At 39.1% G+C, this 18555-nt stretch overlaps 1 protein-coding gene across 1 annotated transcript in view; it reads right to left on the reverse strand.

Moving 5' to 3' along the window:
- The window catches only part of PLCH1 (phospholipase C eta 1), a 185646-nt gene that overhangs the window by 42552 nt on the left and 124539 nt on the right, over nt 1-18555 (reverse strand). The window contains exons 8-11 of the mRNA XM_088793945.1: nt 17610-17813; nt 8659-8779; nt 4383-4554; nt 1798-1905 (exon numbers count right to left, since the gene is read on the reverse strand). Of these exons, the coding sequence (XP_088650071.1) occupies nt 1798-1905; nt 4383-4554; nt 8659-8779; nt 17610-17813 (605 nt within the window). The remainder of the gene's footprint in view (nt 1-1797; nt 1906-4382; nt 4555-8658; nt 8780-17609; nt 17814-18555) is intronic.

Here is an 18555-nt window from a genome sequence, read left to right on the forward strand (position 1 = left end):
TGTTCAAAACTATCTACTTGTTTGGGTTCCTAGAAACCAACAAAGAGACTTTGAGGATGAAAAGAACTCAGTTGGATATTTTCACAGTGAAATTACTGATTTGTTTCTATAAAACTATAGCTAATTCTACTTTATAATGATAGACATTTAACTTCGAAAGTTAGAAGATTCAGTAACATTAGAGAAAAAATTATAATTAAGTGGGTGGATTTGGAAAACAGAACAACTTGGGTTTTACTCAGAGCAATACATGACTACATAGTGATAGTAGTTAAATTTCCACCACTCATTTTCACTAAAAATAGCATCTCCTAAACACATAACTTAGTCAAACCTCTCTGTTCCCTGTTTTCAAATGATAGGCTACTCTGAGGCTAGCAACCAAGAGATATGGGAAACAAGATGGAAAGGTAATGAAAATCAGAAACAAAAATCTGGTTTATAAAATAAAGCTGAGAAATGTGAGCTAAATTACCCATAATTGCAAGTATTTAATTAAAAAAAAATAGTAAATTCGTAGAAGAGAAAAGAAACTATTTAAAATATTAACTGTCTTTTCACTTATGTAAATCTGTTGAGATTAATTTTCTAAAACTATAGCCCTATTAGTTAGTGGTAGTTAATTGAGCTAAGATAAATTATTAAAGGAAAGAGATTAATACAGATGGTAATTTTTCTTTTTCATTTCAAGCTGAATCTTCTCCACTTCATCCCTTTTAAAGTGCATTAAAGCCAACAACGAAGTGTCTGTCTACTGAGACTTCAGCTGTCGCTATGCTCTTGCCCCCTTTGAAAATGATGCCAGCCCCTTTTGGTACCTACAGGAAAGTAGCACAGTTACCATAATCTAGAAGAGAGCAGATTGTTTTTAACAATGTTATCATTGAAATCTGGACAATGATGTAAATTTAAAGAATTTATACATTTTTTTCTGTTTTTTAGATCACAGAATAATAGTTCTGATATTTAGAGGAATACCCGTTTTCTACATAAATAAAATTGTAAACCCTGTAACAAACTAACATGAGCAAATCTTAATTTCAGATTGTCATGGGATCCTGGTGATCACCTGAGTTGTAGAAGGTGGGGGTGGGGAGTAGGAGGTCAAGAAATCCTAGCCACCCATGGTGGGTCAGAGGGGGTATCTCTTTAAGCCTTACATCTTTCCTAGGCTTTCATTTCCCTTGGACTACCTGGTTAAATGGAACTTTTCTAGAACGGCAGCTCCTTGATCTAGGGTAGGGGTCTGAAGTACCATGCAGATAACAAATTATTCTAGGCCGTTTGATGTAAGATGTGGCAAATTAAAGAGTAAGGAAGAATTCCACATCTGAAAGAGCTTGGAAATCCTCTGGCCCAAGGTACATTTTCTTAGGGTGGGTGTGGGCATCCTGGACAGGTAGACCCACATGCAGTGGTGTCTGTGAGCCAGCCTTGACAGGCAGTACAGTGGGGCTACTAGCGGGAGGAGGGAGACAATGCTAAAGCCAGAGTATTTCCAAGACAGTGATATTTCTAACCATAATTTGAGTTTTGCCCAAGTTGCAATAGGAGGGGATTTGTCCCTGGAAAAAGGGTCAGATGGGTTAATCACTAACATTCCTTCCAGCTCAAAGACACAAGACTCCTTGTTTCATTCAATAAGCATTTGAGTGTCTGTGTGGTGGCACACAAAGCAACTTTCAACAGATATCCTTTTTACACTAGAGCCACCATATTTGTAAGGATTCCAACCTGGCAGCAATTTTTTACCACAGCACATTGAGGGTAAAAATTAGGACCAAGCCTGTAACTTACATAATGGAGCTTGAACTTGCACTCATCTTCAATTTCATCTGCACTGTCTTCATCAGAAACTTCCCCTTCCTCTGCATCATCTCCAAGGTGATAAGGCAATTTCTTACCCTGAAATGGAACATTATTTAAAAATGAAAATAAACTCACAATAGCCAAAGGTGGAAGCAACCCAAGTGTCCACCGAAAGATGAATAAACAAAATGTGGTGTATGCATATGACAGCATATTATTGAGCCATAAAAAGCAAGGAAATTGTGACACATGCTTCAGCATGGATAAACCTTCAGGACATTATGCTAAGTGAAATAACCTAGTCACAAAAAAGACAAATACTGTATGGTTTCACCTATATGAGGTACCCAGAGTAGTCAAATTCATAAAAACCAAAAGTAGAACAGCGGTTACCATGGCTGTGAGGAGGGGAGAATAGGGAATTGACAATGAGTATGGAGTTAGTTTCACAAGATGAAGAGTTCTGGGGATTGGTTACATGGCAATGTGAATGTACTTAACACTGCTGGCCATAGATCTGGGGAATCTTAAAGTCTGAAGAACGTTACTCCTGCAAATGGACCTCAGTTGCCTTGAAATCTCCTAGTTAACTTGCTGCCACTCCTTCCAGTGCTGCCTCCGAGCTACTGGCCCCGACTCATCCTGGTGCCCATCAGCCCAAGGACAATCCATGTCAAATGACCAAGTCCAGTTATGTGAAAGGGATTCAATTAGTTCATATCAATATCTACCTTAAATTCCACCGTCCAAAATGGAAAGATTTCAGTCAAATAGATTTATTCTGAATTTAACCTTCAACTGCTGGCTAAAGACAATTCGGGAAACACGGAAACATTTACACGGAAACATGATAAAGGTAACAGCTTTCTAGCCCAGCAATCAGTATTCACAAGAGTGTATTTTAGCAAAACTTCAAGGAAATTGACTGTTCTCTCTTGCATTATTTGGAGCTTTTATTCAAAATGCTTTCACACATACAAATGCCCAACAAAACCCCTTTGATGGATTCAGTCCATAATTTTCATTTAACTAATGAAAAAACAGGTTTTGACCAATTCCAGAGATGACTACATCTATCCCATTTACTGCCCCCTCGTCTTCATGCCTCGCTATGAAATGAAATGGTTTCTTTGACTTTTCTGTGCCTATGTGACATTTGAATTTTCATACACATCTCTTTCAGGTAAAAATATAACCCAATTTGAGTGTTGATACTGCTCTTCCTTAGGTTTTTAGTCTCAAAACAATATAACTATCCAAGATACTTTTAGTCCAAACACACAAAATTAACTGAAATTAAGTCAAATTACAAAGTCAGTGATCTGAAGTCTTTCTGTCTATTCCTTGCATTAATAATATTCATTGCAGGTAGTAAGTTACCCCTCCCCTCCAGAAAATCTGTTGATAAAATGTCAGGCTAGGGGCCGGCCCGGTGGCTCAGGCGGTTAGAGCTCTGTGCTCCTAACTCCGAAGGCTGCCGGTTCGATTCCCACATGGGCCAGTGGGCTCTCAACCACAAGGTTGCCAGTTCAATTCCTCGAGTCCCGCAAGGGATGGTGGGCTCTGCCCCCTGCAACTAAGATTGAACACGGCACCTTGAGCTGAGCTGCCTCCCGGATGGCTCAGTTGGTTGGAGCGCGGGCTCTCAACCACAAGGTTGTCAGTTCAATTCCTCGACTCCCGCAAGGGATGGTGGGCAGCGCCCCCTGCAACTAAAATTGAACACGGCACCTTGAGCTGAGCTGCCGCTGAGCTCCCGGATGGCTCAGTTGGTTGGCGCCTGTTCTCTCAACCACATGGTTGCCGGTTCGACTCCCGCAAGGGATGGTGGGCTGTGCCCCCTGCAACTAGCAACGGCAACTGGACCTGGAGCTGAGCTGCGCCCTCCACAACTAAGACTGAAAGAACAACAACTTGAAGCTGAACAGAACCCCCCACAACTAAGATGGAAAGGACAACAATTTGACCATTGTTCCCCAATAAAGTCCTGTTCCCCTTCCCCAATAAATAAAATCTTTAAAAAAAAAAAAAAAAAAAATGTCAGGCTAGTCACTGACTTCTCCTTTGCATACATGCAAGCCCTGTGGGGCCTTATGTCTGCACCTAAGCTTCTCTTTGAAGAGGGCTCTTCTCACTTACATAACCCAGGCTGATGAACCGTGAAGACTTTTTTTCTTTGACAGTTATTGGAGCTTGAAATGGGAGAGAAGAATATGAAAGAAACGCTTTCAGATATGGACACCGGAGCCTTCTCCTCCCCTGTACCCCACACTCCTATACACATAATTCTCCAGTGTGAACTATTACAGACTTAAATAGTAAACATTTGGCTTACAGTACTGACGTTCTCCCTTCATAAAAACAAGTCCTAGAATATGTGATCAGTCAATAACGAGCTGTTTCTGAAGGTATGACGATAAATAAATTGGAGCAAGTTTCCAACACAAATCTAGACAACCCTTCATATGTGGACTCCATTTATTACTCTCTTGATAAACCAGTTTCCAGTCCTTAAGGAAGGGAGGGCTTAGTTGACCATCAATGCCTTTTATCGTGTTCCCTCGGGTAATTACCTTCACGAGGATTTTGCCTTTCAAACTTTGAGGGCTTGGAAGCTGCTTGGTCTCTCCCGTGTCTATAGATGACAGGTCCAGCTTGTCCTGGAATATTCCCTTCAGATACTGAGCAATCTTCCTTTGCTGTTGGACACTGCAGTGATTTTCAATAGACAGTATAACTGGGAACCTGCAAGAACAGCACCACGATTTAAAGGTGTCGAGTACAGGCAACTCACAGGGAGTTTTGGAAATCATTCTGTATTCATTATGTTATTGCAATCATAGACAGTACTTGTAAAAGTGGTGATGCTTAAAATGCTTCAAAGTGAGAAAAATAGCATATGCATTAAAAAAAAAGAACAACAACAAAAATACCCTCTTCTGAGCAAATATACTTTGCCAGGCGTAATGGCTGAACAATACACCAATTCACATGGGATGACTTAGTTTGCTATTTCGTACCACAGAAAACAAATGGGACATACGTCTTTTTTAAAAAAGAGAAAATTTTATGAGCAATAAGAAGCCTAAAGAAACAAAACTCATAATGTAACTTTGTCTTATTTTTATTCAAAAGTCTAGAAACATCTAAGAGACCACTGAATACTATTAAATGCAGATATTTACTTGAAAATATACAATCAGCCCTAACTTGGAAATTACTATTAAGTATAAAATACCATAATGGAATTTTTTGTTTCATAGCATCTTATATCAGGCCTTTTAAAATCATTTGTATAGAATTATATATTAGTCTTTTGTTTCAAAGAAAAGAAAAAAAGTCAAGTATTCACTCTCCACCAGCACTCAGATTTTTGCGTAGAGAATGCGAGACCTGCGTAATGCGATCACCAAAGACAGCCTGAGGAGGCGGTGGCCAAGCCAGAAAAGGAACCAGGACTGACGACATGATGTTACGCCTCTTCTGACTTTGTTTTTTCCTCAGAATGAGAAATTACTTCAAATTCAGGTTTATTTTTATTTGTTTTCTAGTTTTCCATCAATATTTTCCAAAGTAATAGGCAATATATTTTCTTCCAGAGTTACAAATCAATATTTAAAATGCCTAAAATATCATGGAGGAAATAAAATTTATTTCTGGGCTTGTATAACATGCATAAGCTCCACAATACAGGCTGTGACCTCCTAAAATTATATTCTGTCCTCATTCGTAAAACCTGACGCCAGAAGTAATATAAGAGATGAAACTTCGTGACTGACGTTGGTTTAGTTATCTGACTATAATCTGTTTGCACTTATGTCTTCACATGGGCTTTATCCAGAAAGAGAAAAACAACATCAAACTAGCAACGCTTAGTTGTCTATGCAATCATATCAGGGAGTTCTAACGATGACTTTTTAAATTATTGATCTGCTTATGAAAAATCTATTAGTGTCGAATGTGCTTAGTGTAAAGCGGTGCGTCTCAACAGGGGATGGGCCAACTGTGCTCCACACTCCACCCTCCCACCTCAACCCCTGTCACAAAGGGACATTCGTCAATGCCTGAAGACATTTTGGTGGTCACAATATGGGGGCCGCTACTGGCACTTAGTAGGTAGAAGTTGGGGACACTCCTAACCATCCTACATGCACAAGGCAGTTCCCCACAACCAAGAGTTACCTGACTCAAAACGTCAGTAGTGCCAAGGTTGAAAATTCCTGGTGTAAAGATGCAACTGAAGTTTCAGAAAGAACAGAAAAAGACTTAATGTTTAAAATGTGTTAAAGCAGTTGATTAACTGTTTTAATTTGAAATGCTTTTCTCCTAAGGATTCCCAAACTTGAAAGTAAGGGCTATCAAGTCACCAGAGGCTCCTCAGACGTACATAGGGAGTAGGTCTTCTCAGCACTTTACTTCACGTATTGGGAAAGACAGGGCAAAATCAATCCTTCAACTTGGCTGAGACTAGTAGCAATCAGGGTAGCAAAGGTACATCAGAAATCAGTACTTGCCATTCTTCCACATACAAGACATCATAAACTCAACCTGCTATGCAGCGAGTGTCTCTCATTAGAGGAGCATTTTAACCTCATGGTTTATTAATGACAAGACGAAATATTAAAAATTTCAAAGGCTGCTAACTTTTATAAGGTTAATTTCATGCAGCTGTAATTTTAATTTGCTTCCTTTGTTTCAAAAATCATTTCCTGACTGTCTGGTATATTGCAGGCACACGCTCTGCAATAAAGAATGAATAAGACATAGCCCCATATCTTCAATGAGTTCCTGGTCTAAAAAACTTAAAGGAAGGCAAGTAACCAACAATTGTCATAGAGACCTATACGATATGATAGAAATATGCTCAGGGTGCTAGGAACAGAATAAAGGAGGCTTTAAATCAACTGGTGGTATCAGTAAGTTTGCCAAAGGAACAATGCTTAAGTAGTCTTGTAGGATAAGCAAGAATCAGGCAAGTGGCAGAACAGAGAAGGGTGTTCCAGGCAGAGAGAAGAGCATATGCGAGGGTAGTGAGCTGTGAAAAATCTGGGATCACTGGGAAATCTGAAAGACAGTCAATGAAGGCAGAAGCCAAAGTGTGTGTGGAGCAATAGTGGGATAAGACACTGGAAGAGAAAGAAGAAGCCAGGCCCCAGAAGGCAGGGAAGATATGACTGAGAACCACAGGGAGCTTCTGAAGGACTTAAAAACAAGACTTACAATACCATGCTTATATTTTCAGAAAGAAATATCACGCCGGTGTGGAGGATGAACCAAAGGGAAGGTGAAAATGAAGAGAAGGCAACTGAGTCAAAAGATAGTTTAGGGTAGAACTGACAAGAATTGGCTGAATCTAGAATGCCTCCCAGGTTCGGGCTGAAGCCACTAGTACGCAGTGCTACACCCAACTATTTTTGAAAACTGAAAAATAAAAAGCAGAGCAAGAGGTGATTTGGCAGAACGAGATGATGGTGAGTTCAGTTTGGGATATAAGCTCCATGATGGCAGGAGTCTTATTTTTTGTTCAGTGTTGTGGCTCCCTGCACCTATAACAGTACGCCTGGCTTAGAGTAGGCACCATCAAATATCTGAATAAATAATCATATTTGTAGATTTTGAGGTTCCTATGAGATACTCCGATGAGTTTTTACGAAGAATTTTTCTAGATGGCTCTGAAACTTAAGGGAAATGATCTGGACATATAATTAGACAAGTAACCAAAAAAGGGTAGACCAAATAGGAAATAATGACTATTTACGGAGTGAGGAAATGGAATAGAAGATCACAGGCCACAAAATGAGAGTGAAGCAATGACAGCAATGGAGGAGAGAATGTTATAATGGAAACAAAAAAGAAGAGCAAGTATTGGGGAGAAAATAGTCAACATTATCAAATACCAAGTAACATAAGGAGTCAAGTAACATAAGGATGCTAGACACTTTAGCATATATAGGACATCCAGCAAGTTTGGAAACCTAGATATTATTTTCCTGTATGGTAATATATGAGGTAGGATCAGAAAATATGGTGAATGTTTAACTAAAATAAAATTTGTTATAGTAAAAGACAAATTACCGTTAATCCCCCTCAATTACTCCCCCTTGCTTCAAACATGTTTATCCCATCTTTCTTGCCACTTTCTGAAAGAGTTCTGGAAGTCCTCTTTTGTGAGTGTCTTTATTTCATCTTCCATCATAACTACGCTCCATGTCACACATCACTTCTGGAGTGGCAATTTCTGTCAAATAGAAAGATTACGGTGTGTCCTCATCCGCCTTATTCACCAGGTCTGGCACCGTGTAACTTCTGGCTCTTCCCCAAAGTCAAAGTGATTCAGGACATCAAGACAGCCATGATAGCGCAACTAAAGACACTCACGAAAGAGGACTTCCAGAACTGCTTCAGAAAGTAGCAAGAATGATGGGATAGTGTGTTAGAAGCGAGGGAGAGTATTTTGAGGGGGGTTAACAGCAATGTGTCTTACTGTAATAATTTTTTTTATTTACACATTCACTGTATTTTTTTATCACACCTCATAATATCAATAAACTACTGTATAGTAAACTGTGTTTTCAGACTATAGATACTCTGTGCACCTTGGGCTTAGAAATTTTCAGGTCACTCTTTGCAAGACCATGCTTTGTGGAGGCAACATCTAGAGAAGGAATACATGAAGCACAAGAAATTATGTACATGGAGTCCATATTATTTGTTCACAATGTTTTGTTGAGAAGGAAGGAGAGAACTAGGGTAGGAGAAAGGAGATGCTGTGTGCTTTTGTAGCCATGTTACTTCAGGCAAGGCTCTGGGTGCTGGGTTAGCTTAGCTTCCAGGTGTTGCTATACTTACTCGTTCTTCACAAAGGCGTGCTTGTTGATGGTCTCCACAACATCTCTGAAGAGAATTTTTGAAGTGAGAGTGTAACCGTGGTGTACGACCGGCTCTCCATCTGGGCCATCCCAACAGTCAACTGCCAAAAACAGAACTTCACATCAACAACCCAAAGTTTCTGGTGTTTAGTATTTCTGGAAACATCAGACAAGTATTATTTTGTTATTTGAGATTATATCTATTATAATCATGATAAAGAAGTCAAACAGAGAAATGGGTATTCTGGCATATTTATCAGAGTAAGGACTCAGAAGATTATAAATAATTTGGGGATTTTTGTGCTTCAAGTTAACAAAGATGTCATACTCACAAGCAGCTTAGCATTTACCAAGCACTCTCATTAGTAAGTGTTCTAAATCCAATCAAGTGTGCCAAGGACAGTGATATTTCTTAACAGGTTGTTTCTTTAGTTTCACTTTTTCTTCAGTTTACTACATCCTTTTAATAGTCACAGTGACCCTCTTAAATCAGTAACAAGGTTTTTCACTATTGTTCACTTAAACTCATGAGGTTTCCCTTCGATTTATTTCCACTTTATTAATTCTACAGTAGTTATAAAATAACATTGACTTCCTAAGTTCAAATCTTCAAGCCATGTCAAGATTGATGTGCATATGGGCAAATGACTGAATCACTTCAAGTCTTGCTTTCCCCATCTATAAAAGGAAGATAATAATAGCACTTTCATCATAAGTTTGAGTGATAATTCACTACATGTAAAGTTGCTTAAAGCACTGCATGGCACATAGTAACTGATATTGTTATTGATGATATTGATATTCATATGTGTGTAGACAACTTCATTGGCTCCCAGCTAGAGAAAGACACCTACTTCTTCACCATTCTCCCTGACTTACGAGTTTGCCTTCTCTTGTTTTACACTCTGCCATCACTTCTCAAAATACTGCTTTCACCACGTTACTCCTTTGCTCAAAAGCCTAACTGATGCATAACATAGCATCCAACACATAGCAAGCACTTAGTAGATATATGCTAAATTTATTAATAAATGTCCTACAGCAGCTCCTGCTTGCTAAACTCCAAGGTGCTAGAGCCTGGCTAGCCATTCACTCAACCCGTTTTCTCTTTCACTCTGGCACACAGCTGGGCTACACTGGCCAGGCTTCTCCCGCAGTAGGACGGGCCATTGGGATGTGGGCAGAAATGATGTGCACCACTTCCATCCAGGTCTGTCTACAAAACCTTCCCTACCATCCTCCATGTTTGCTCTTCTGCTGTGACTTTAGAAGTCATGTGTTGAAAATGGCACAGCCACCAGATGGAATGAGCCTGGACCCCAGATCACTGTTGGAAAGATTCATCCATTAGGAACAACTATTTTGAACATCACATAAGCAAGAAATAAACTTTAGTTGTTTTAAGGCATGCGATATTAGGTTTGACTGCTAAAGGAACTAGTATTGCATTAATTAATATCTTAGCTCCTGTATGACAAGTCAACCTTATTTTCTCCTACACCCAAACTCACAGGCTTGTTCTCTCAATTAGGGAAGTTTCCTCAAGTACAATACTACCTTATGCCTTAGTTTCTTTCATTGAAGGTCAACTGAAATGCCCCCTTTCTCTTTCACTTTGCTTGTCTAAGTCCCAATCCAGGCTTAGGTAGGCCCTCCCCACAGAACCTTCCAGGTCTCGTGACACTGTCTTTCCTTATGGTAAGATGTCACAAACTCAAATACCAACAAGAGCGCAGCAGGTAACATAACTGAGAGCATCAGGCCAACAGCAAATGTGTGTCTCCGTGAGATAACTACTTCACACTGTCAGTCAATCATTGCTGAGTAGGAATAAGAACTCTGGTTGCCAGATCTGAGGAAAACCAAAAATCTAGATCTTCTTATAATGAATTTCCCCAATGTGTAGTTACTGGAAATTAATCCACTTTTAAGAGTACAATATGGGCCAAACATAAATAATTCTGTAGACTGGGTTTGGCTAATGGCATACCAATTAAAACTCTGCCTTTTAATCAGGGCCACACAATTCGGGACCACATCTATTCTCTGTTTTAGTAGCACCTTTCCTATATGTGTGTTTTGTATATTACTTCAAGAGATAGTATCTCTATTTCCTTCTAAAACTTTCGAATTGTTCACCACAACCATAATGTGGTTTGAAATTATGTGTCAACTTGGCTGGGCTATGATGCCAAGTTTTGGGGTCAAATACCAGTCTAGGTATTGCTGTAAAGATATTTAATAATAACAAGAAGAAGAGAATCCAGTAAAGCTGATTCCATAATATAAAGGATGGGTCTCACCCAATCAGTTAAAGGCCTCTAACAGCAAAGACTGATGTTTCCTAAAAAAATGTTTTATGTTATATATGTATCTCCTCTATCTCTATCTCTATCTCTATCTCTATCTCTATCTCTATCTCTATCTCTATCTCTATCTAATAGTAGAGGTAGGTAGGTAGGTAGATAGACAGATCTCCTATTAGTTCTGCTCCCTAATATTGTTACCTCTTTAATCAATTAAGCATTAGCTATTTAAATAGCCTTAGGGGGAAAATTAGAGAAGGTAAAAGGAGAAAGCAGTTTCAAGGTTAATACCATAGGAATACTGGACACAAAGTTTAAGAATAAAGATGCTGTTGAGAAAACCAAAGGTTTTGGTCTACTATTATGCAGTGTCATACTGTTCCTTTGGGCCTGCAAATGAGGTCAAATATATCAAAGACATCTTCTCAAAAGAAAGGCTCTGTCTATCCTTTGACATACACTTGACATTCTTTGTCTGGATGTAGGTGTGGAAAGAATAAACAGATGTTTTAAAAATATATACTGTTAACAATTTATACCCTAATCCAAACCCATCTTGCAGGAGAAAGGACAAAAGAGGGTTCCTCATAAATGAGCTAATCTTTCCCCAAAAATGTAAAGTAGACAAGGCAATGCCACATCTGACCTAATTATCATAAACACAAAAAATAGTGCTTAAAACTACACTGGTCATAAAAGAAGGTACTTTTTGCTAATGTTTATAACACAGGCAGAATATCCATAGTCAAGGATGGTTCTTCTAATGTTTGCTTTTTAGGTCTGATTTCATAGCTTGTCTGCTACATGAAGATAACAACATTCCCAGATAGTGCTGGCATCCTAACAGGTAGCAGTGACATTTCTTATAAGATCTCACGCTGTAATGAGAATGTTGGCAAGGTCAAAATCCTCTAACCAATCCTTCTAGCCACAAAACAGCCAGGGCCCATTTCTCAATCAGGTCATAACAGTAGAGGCCCCCAAAAGCACCCTGACAGAGTTGGTCAGTTCTGAAGGCAGGCTGAGCAGCTAACATGACAGCTTTTCATAACGTAACTTAAAAACATCCCACTCTGTTAGCACAACCTTTTCGTTACAACAGGAAAGGCTGTAAACAATTATAACAGCAATGCAACATCGTCACTTCCATCATGAGAGTGAAAATCCCCTGGACAGAACATCCATATTTATTAAGTAACTCAGGCTGAAAATGAAGAGAATAAAAGGTCATGTAAAAAAATGGTATCGATTTGATTTTCTGAGAAGCCCACATCACCAAACAAGACGTACTCGTCTTCCTCAAGACACCGTACATCTCCTGACCTAGGACATTACTGCAGCTGAACCAATGCAAATGGAAAACACAACATTATCAAAACAGAAGCCTGAAAGTGGAGAGACACTTCGGGTCCCAACGCCATGAAGAAACTGTCTACAATCACTACTCTTCATCTCTAAGTGTTCTATTCAGAAAAATATCGGGGGTACCTGAATTTTCAATTCATGACCTGCTACATTCTATAAATCAGGTTCTTTAAATCCTAGCTGCAGGTGTTGGAGAATTAAAAACTTCCTCTGGACCCAAGGTAGATAAAGGACCACTGAGCATATACACATTGGTGTCTTCCAGGCCCAAGCTTCAAATGTGAACTAAGGTCTTCAAATTGCACGGCTGACAGAAATTGTTAGAACACAAAAGATCACGCCATCGCATTTTAAGTCTTCAGGAACATCTAAATATTTAGATGTCAGGCCTACTCATAAGACAACCAAATTCCTCCACGTAAAGCCAACTTGCCCTCTGTGTTGTACACTTTGCTTTCTCTAGCTTTCCTTACATGACCTGATGTCCCTCATTTGATCCCCCGTAGGGCCAGTCATGCCTTTCAATGCTTGTTCCTCCAAAAAACACACAGACTTCCTGGAAAATAGTGCAGTGGGGGTAGTCAGACAACTGCCCAGCTTCCAAACCTCCCAGCTATGGGAACTTGAGCCACTGAACTCCACTCCAAGTTGGGGTGTTTTCTAAATAAAATTATTCCATCTCCCTTAGTGTTGTAAGAATTCAAGGACAATGTGTTGAAAACACTTCATCAGAAACTAGCACACAAACGGGGCTGAAATCATGGAAGTCCGCCTGTTCCTTCCTACAGTATTTGCAAAGCCAAGGTGACAACCGCAATTTCAAACAGTAAATAGATCAAGCATAAACCTGACCAAGTCTCCCAGATAAATAGACTTCTTCTCCTCAACAAAAACCTTGCAAAACTCGTAGCTTGACTTGCAATGTCCAGGCATAGATTATTCCAATAGTAAGAACTTCAAGCCAAATAATAAAGGAGGGATTTGCTGATAGAAGCTGGTGAGGGTGATAGTTGAGCAATTCCATGTCCTTTAAAATCACACCCCAGCTGTGCATGTTCTCAGTTTGTGTCACTATCTAAAGCAGGTAACCTTTTAGACAAGGAGGGCAAAGTAGCGTCTTTCTATTGTAGGACTTTGGTGACTGGCAGACAAGAAGAAAAGTAGGTAACACAAAAGCCTCATGTTCAATATCATCTACTACACACAATTCCTAAAAGCTCTCATGTTAAAATTAAAAGACCCCTGAAAAATCTAAGACTAAAAATCATGTGTGCCTTACTATAAATTCTCTTAATCAGATAACTTACTAATATTCCTCCTTAATATCCCAAACAGAGCTGGAGGATTAAAGTTTTGACTCAATATAAGGAGTTGATGATGGGAACACGGTTAAGCTTGGGTTGGATACTGATTTTGGACAGCGAAACCAAAAAAGAGCAAATTGGGTACCTGAAGGACATGGAAAGCAAAAGAACTAGAGTACAGGACACAGAAGTAACACAGTTGCACAATTGCCTAGAGTTGACTTCACTTCTTGGAGTCACTAAAAGTTACTTTCCATATTTGGCCTCCACAAAAATGTCACCATCTAAAATGATAGGCAACTATCACTATGAATCCTATGACAGGGTGCGCCCTGGGTATCTCTATGCATGGCAGACATGTAAAACCTGTGGAGTGTTGAGTGAACAAAGGCTTGAATAATGCCTGAGAGCAGAATGTCATCTCAAGACCTTTAAGTGCTCGAAGCTTTTTTAGTTAATATTTTATAAGCATCTTCATTACTTAGTTGCTTCAGCTACACAATTGTCACTCACTGTTGTCAATAGGTGTTCTCTGCATCCACAGCAAAAATGCCATGTCTTAGAGCATTAATTTCCAGAGTTCTACACTGGTAGTGATCTCAATGGTTCTGTATGCAGACTGTTATGAGAGTCCACCTTTAAAATAAGTTAATTTACTTTTATAACATTATTACTACTATTACCACTACTGTTGCCATAATATTACATCTTATACTTCTGTAGCAGAAAAAATTCAAGCCAGAAAAAATCTGGCAAAGAAAGGTCCATCCAGTTGTTGGTTTTACCTTACCAGCTGACTGCTTTATTTATTTCTCTGTATTATTCCATTCCACCACTTCAAGAACAGCCCATGATCCACTGGGAATCCCAGTATACCCCCATCAAAAAGCAATTCCGCTTTGGGCTCCATTCCATCATAAACAAACTCCCTTTATATCAGACTCTTTTTGGAACTCTCCCTCAACCTCCTTCTCTCCGTTACCAGCTGACCTTGGAGGATGCTGCTTCCTTTCTCCACAGATGCTTCTTTGTATAAATCACAGAACCAGGAGGCATTCTCTAGGCCTTCATTGCTACTTTTCAACAACTGTTCTTCTATACTCATAAAAAATCCTCCACACTTTATCCAACACATCTTTCTGGCATGTTCCAATTGACTTTTCTATAGCATTCTTTTTGTACTTAAATATCTGGTGTATAGTTTTTAATCTCCAGCTTTCCATGTTTAAGTTTTTTAACTTTTAATCTCCCTGTTGGCTTCCTTTGTGAGTTAAACGTCCATGTGGGTAATCCACTCAATCTCTTAGCCTCGACCTCCATAATGCCAACAATCCTTTACTCCACCCAACATCAATCGTGCTCACCCATGACATGCCCTGGATGTAGGCAGCACCTGTAACTACATCCAAAATCACACCTTATAATAATAACACACTGTTCTTGCTTTTTAAATGTGTGATGACAACTTTCTCCATATTTCCATTTCTTTGAGTCTTCTAGTCTCTTAACCTCATTTTGTGGCTCCTTATTCACTTCACTTCTTTTCCTAGAACCATGGACGTACTGTCAATTCCTTAAGAGCTCTCACCAATACCTTGAAGACATTTTATATGACCTAGAGGCTTGAATCAATTCTATAATCTGTCTTCACTGCTTCTATAACTAATCTGTTGGAGATGGGTGGGAGGAGTCTAAGCATAGGATTTTGTATCACAAAAATACTTTGTTTAAAACTTTTTATTGGGGAACAGTGTGTTTTTCCAGGATCCATCAGTCGCCCTTCAATCTAGTTGTAGAGGGTGCAGCTCAGCTCCAAGTCCAGTTGCCGTTTTCAATCTTTAGCTGCAGGGGGCGCAGCCCACCATCCCATACGGGAATTGAACCGGCAACCTTGTTAGGAGCTCACGCTCTAATCAACTGAGCCATCTGGCCGCCCAAAGACTATGTTTTTTTGACTGTTTGGAAATTAGCTAAGCATTCCCCAATTTATCTAGTCAACTCCTTTCCCATTACCTGATGAATTATTTTAAAAGTTTGCTGATCTTCATAAGCCCCCAAGCCAACCTTTACCCACTTTGCACTTACTGAATGATATTTTCTCCTACTTCTCTGAGAAAAGAGAGCCTATCAGGCATGAACACTTTCAAAATCTCTTGTCCCCTCATCCCATCTAAAAACAAGCATGTATCCTCATTTCCCCCCCTTCCCAAATCTCAAATCTTCCCAACCTGTATCATCAAATTCTTCTTCTAATATATAAAAATGCTGAGACAATAAAGAATATAGTCAATAATACGGCAGCAAATATGTAAAGTGCCAGGCGGATACTAGATTAACTGGGGGGAATTACTGCATAACTTATGTAAACGTGTAACCACTATGCTGTACACCTTAAACTAATATAAAATCATATTGAATGTCAACTGTAACTGAAAAACACAAATAAAAATTTTAAAGAAAAATAAATAAAAATATGTGGGCGTGCTAAATAAATAAATATAAGTAAATAAAAATGCTGAGACACTAACCCATAGCAGATTAGCTATCCCACTTTCCTACTAACATGTCACCAAAATTATATAGCAAAGGACACCAATAACCTCCACTGTCAAAAACAGATTGGATAGTTAGTCTTTACCTTATTTTACTTTTCTGTTGCGTGGGCATTTTTGACCATTCCCTTCTGATACTTTCAACCCCTAGGTCCAAGCGACCACTGTGTGACAGTTTGGCCCATTGGTTCCCCTTGCTCTTCCTACCTTCTAAATGTTGGATCAATCATATCCCCAGGCCTCGTTCTCTTCTCCACTCCTCTCTATAGGTGATATCAGACACTTTGGAGATTTAAACTACCATGTACAAAGCTCAGAATTATGGACTATATCTTGCCTGGGTCCTTCCACTGAATTCAGATATCATTATCAACTGATGAATAAAAATGTCCACATATATGTTACAAAGTCAACAGATGGAAAACTGAACTCATTAACGGTCTTCTTCTTCGCTTCCCAATAGTATGTGGCGGCACTGCTCATTCCTTCCAGCTCCCTCTCTCATTCCTTGCATCCTTTACTTCACTTACCACGTCGTGTTGAGCTTACTTCTTTAATATCTGTTTAATCGTCTCACTTAGTCCAAGCTTTTATAATCTTTCCTTTGAATCACTGCATTAGCCTTCCATTCTCCTTGCTCTAAATTCCTCTCCCCTCCCCCTCCAAACACCTATTTAAAATAAAAATTTCCTCCTACACTGCTGCCCAAGTTATCTTTCTAAACTGCAAGTGTGATCATATCACTATAGTATTGAAACCCTTCATTGGACCCCTGTTCCCAAAAGCTAAAGTTGAAATTCCTCACTACAGCACTCAAAACCCTTATGACTGACCTAATTCTACCTTCCCAGCCCACCTGATTTGTCATAGCATTTTACTTCACAACTTACTGTTGGTACCACTTCTCTACCACATATATGATTCAACTGGTAGAATTCTCACACTGTACTACTGTTAAACTTTCCACCCTTCAACTAGACTGTGAGCTCTTTGAAGACAGAAACCATGTCTTACATCTGTGTCCTTATCACCAGGCACCTAATAGAAATTTAATACATGTCCGCTGACTGACAGACCATGAAGTATTGGGAAAACAAATAGCTATCCTGAACTATTTTTGCTACCACTTAATCAAACTACCTTTCTAGGAAAACTTTCATTTTCATCACAATTTTTCAGCCACCAAAGGAGTACTTCCCAACGGCAAACACATAGTTCTCTCCCTCCTGACTGAACAGTAACCCTCTTTGGCAGAGGACTGAGTTAAGAATGACTCTACAATGAGCAGAGAAATGGTTCTGATTAGTGTGAGCGCATGTTAGGTCCCCATTATTTGTACTGGACTTGACTCACCGACTGAAGGTCATGTTCACCAACTAAGCAGAGCTCAGACAAAGCACATACCTTCCACGCAGCGACAGCCCTCTTGGAGCACCCGAGCATACATGTCCACTTTGGACTGAGAAAGGAGCTGGTCCCCAGTCAGGTAGGTGTTGTGAGAGGAAGCGATGTAGTAGTTGCACAGGGGCTGGTCCATGTCCTGGTACACTTCATGGTGCAGTGGGTTAAAGATGTCACAGGCAGGACTACGCATGAAGTTCGTGAAGCCTTTGGAAGAGAGAGTGAAGTACTGTAGCTTTAAAGTGTATGTACTTATTTGACTGTAACAGGGACAAAAAAACATCAGAGTATATTCAGAGTGATTATGTTACCATAATTTGCCATGTATATAATGCGCAATTTTTTGCCCAAATTTGTGAGGGAAAAATAAGGATGAGCATTATACATGGGTAGTACTAATTCTGTATCTATATAAATGTTTTTAATTGTTTTATTTATGCTTTTAAGTTAAAAGTGTAACTCTAGAAGTCAATAACGATATCCGTATACAAAATACCAACATGGAATATGATAATCGGTTTTATTGAATTTACGACAAACTTGCAATGATGATGAAGAGTTCTTGGCCTTCTATGATGCATAAATATCATAAATTTGTTACCAGTACATGAAATTTCTTATACCTTGTATCTGTTCCTGTGTTTTATAATTATTTGTTACATAAAATTTCTTGTACCATAATATGTTTTTAAAAATGCTAAAATTCCTTTATAATACAAAAAAAACAAGTACCTAAATGTAAACAAAAATTTGAATTAAAAAATTAAAACAAAAGATATTTTTTCCCCCTGAAAGTTTGGGTCAAAAACATGGATGCACATTATACACGGCAAAATCCATGTTTTTGACCCAAACTTCGTTCCTGTCAGAGCAGCCTTGGTAGAGAACATTGGGATCATGAGAGACGTGCTTTAGGTCAAAAAGACAGTGTCAAAAGCTTAAATAGGAT

Source organism: Rhinolophus sinicus, chromosome 17 (genome assembly GCF_057876585.1).
Source record: "Rhinolophus sinicus isolate RSI-liver-muscle chromosome 17, RSI-T2T, whole genome shotgun sequence".
In the NCBI taxonomy this organism is placed as follows: Eukaryota; Metazoa; Chordata; class Mammalia; order Chiroptera; family Rhinolophidae; genus Rhinolophus; species Rhinolophus sinicus.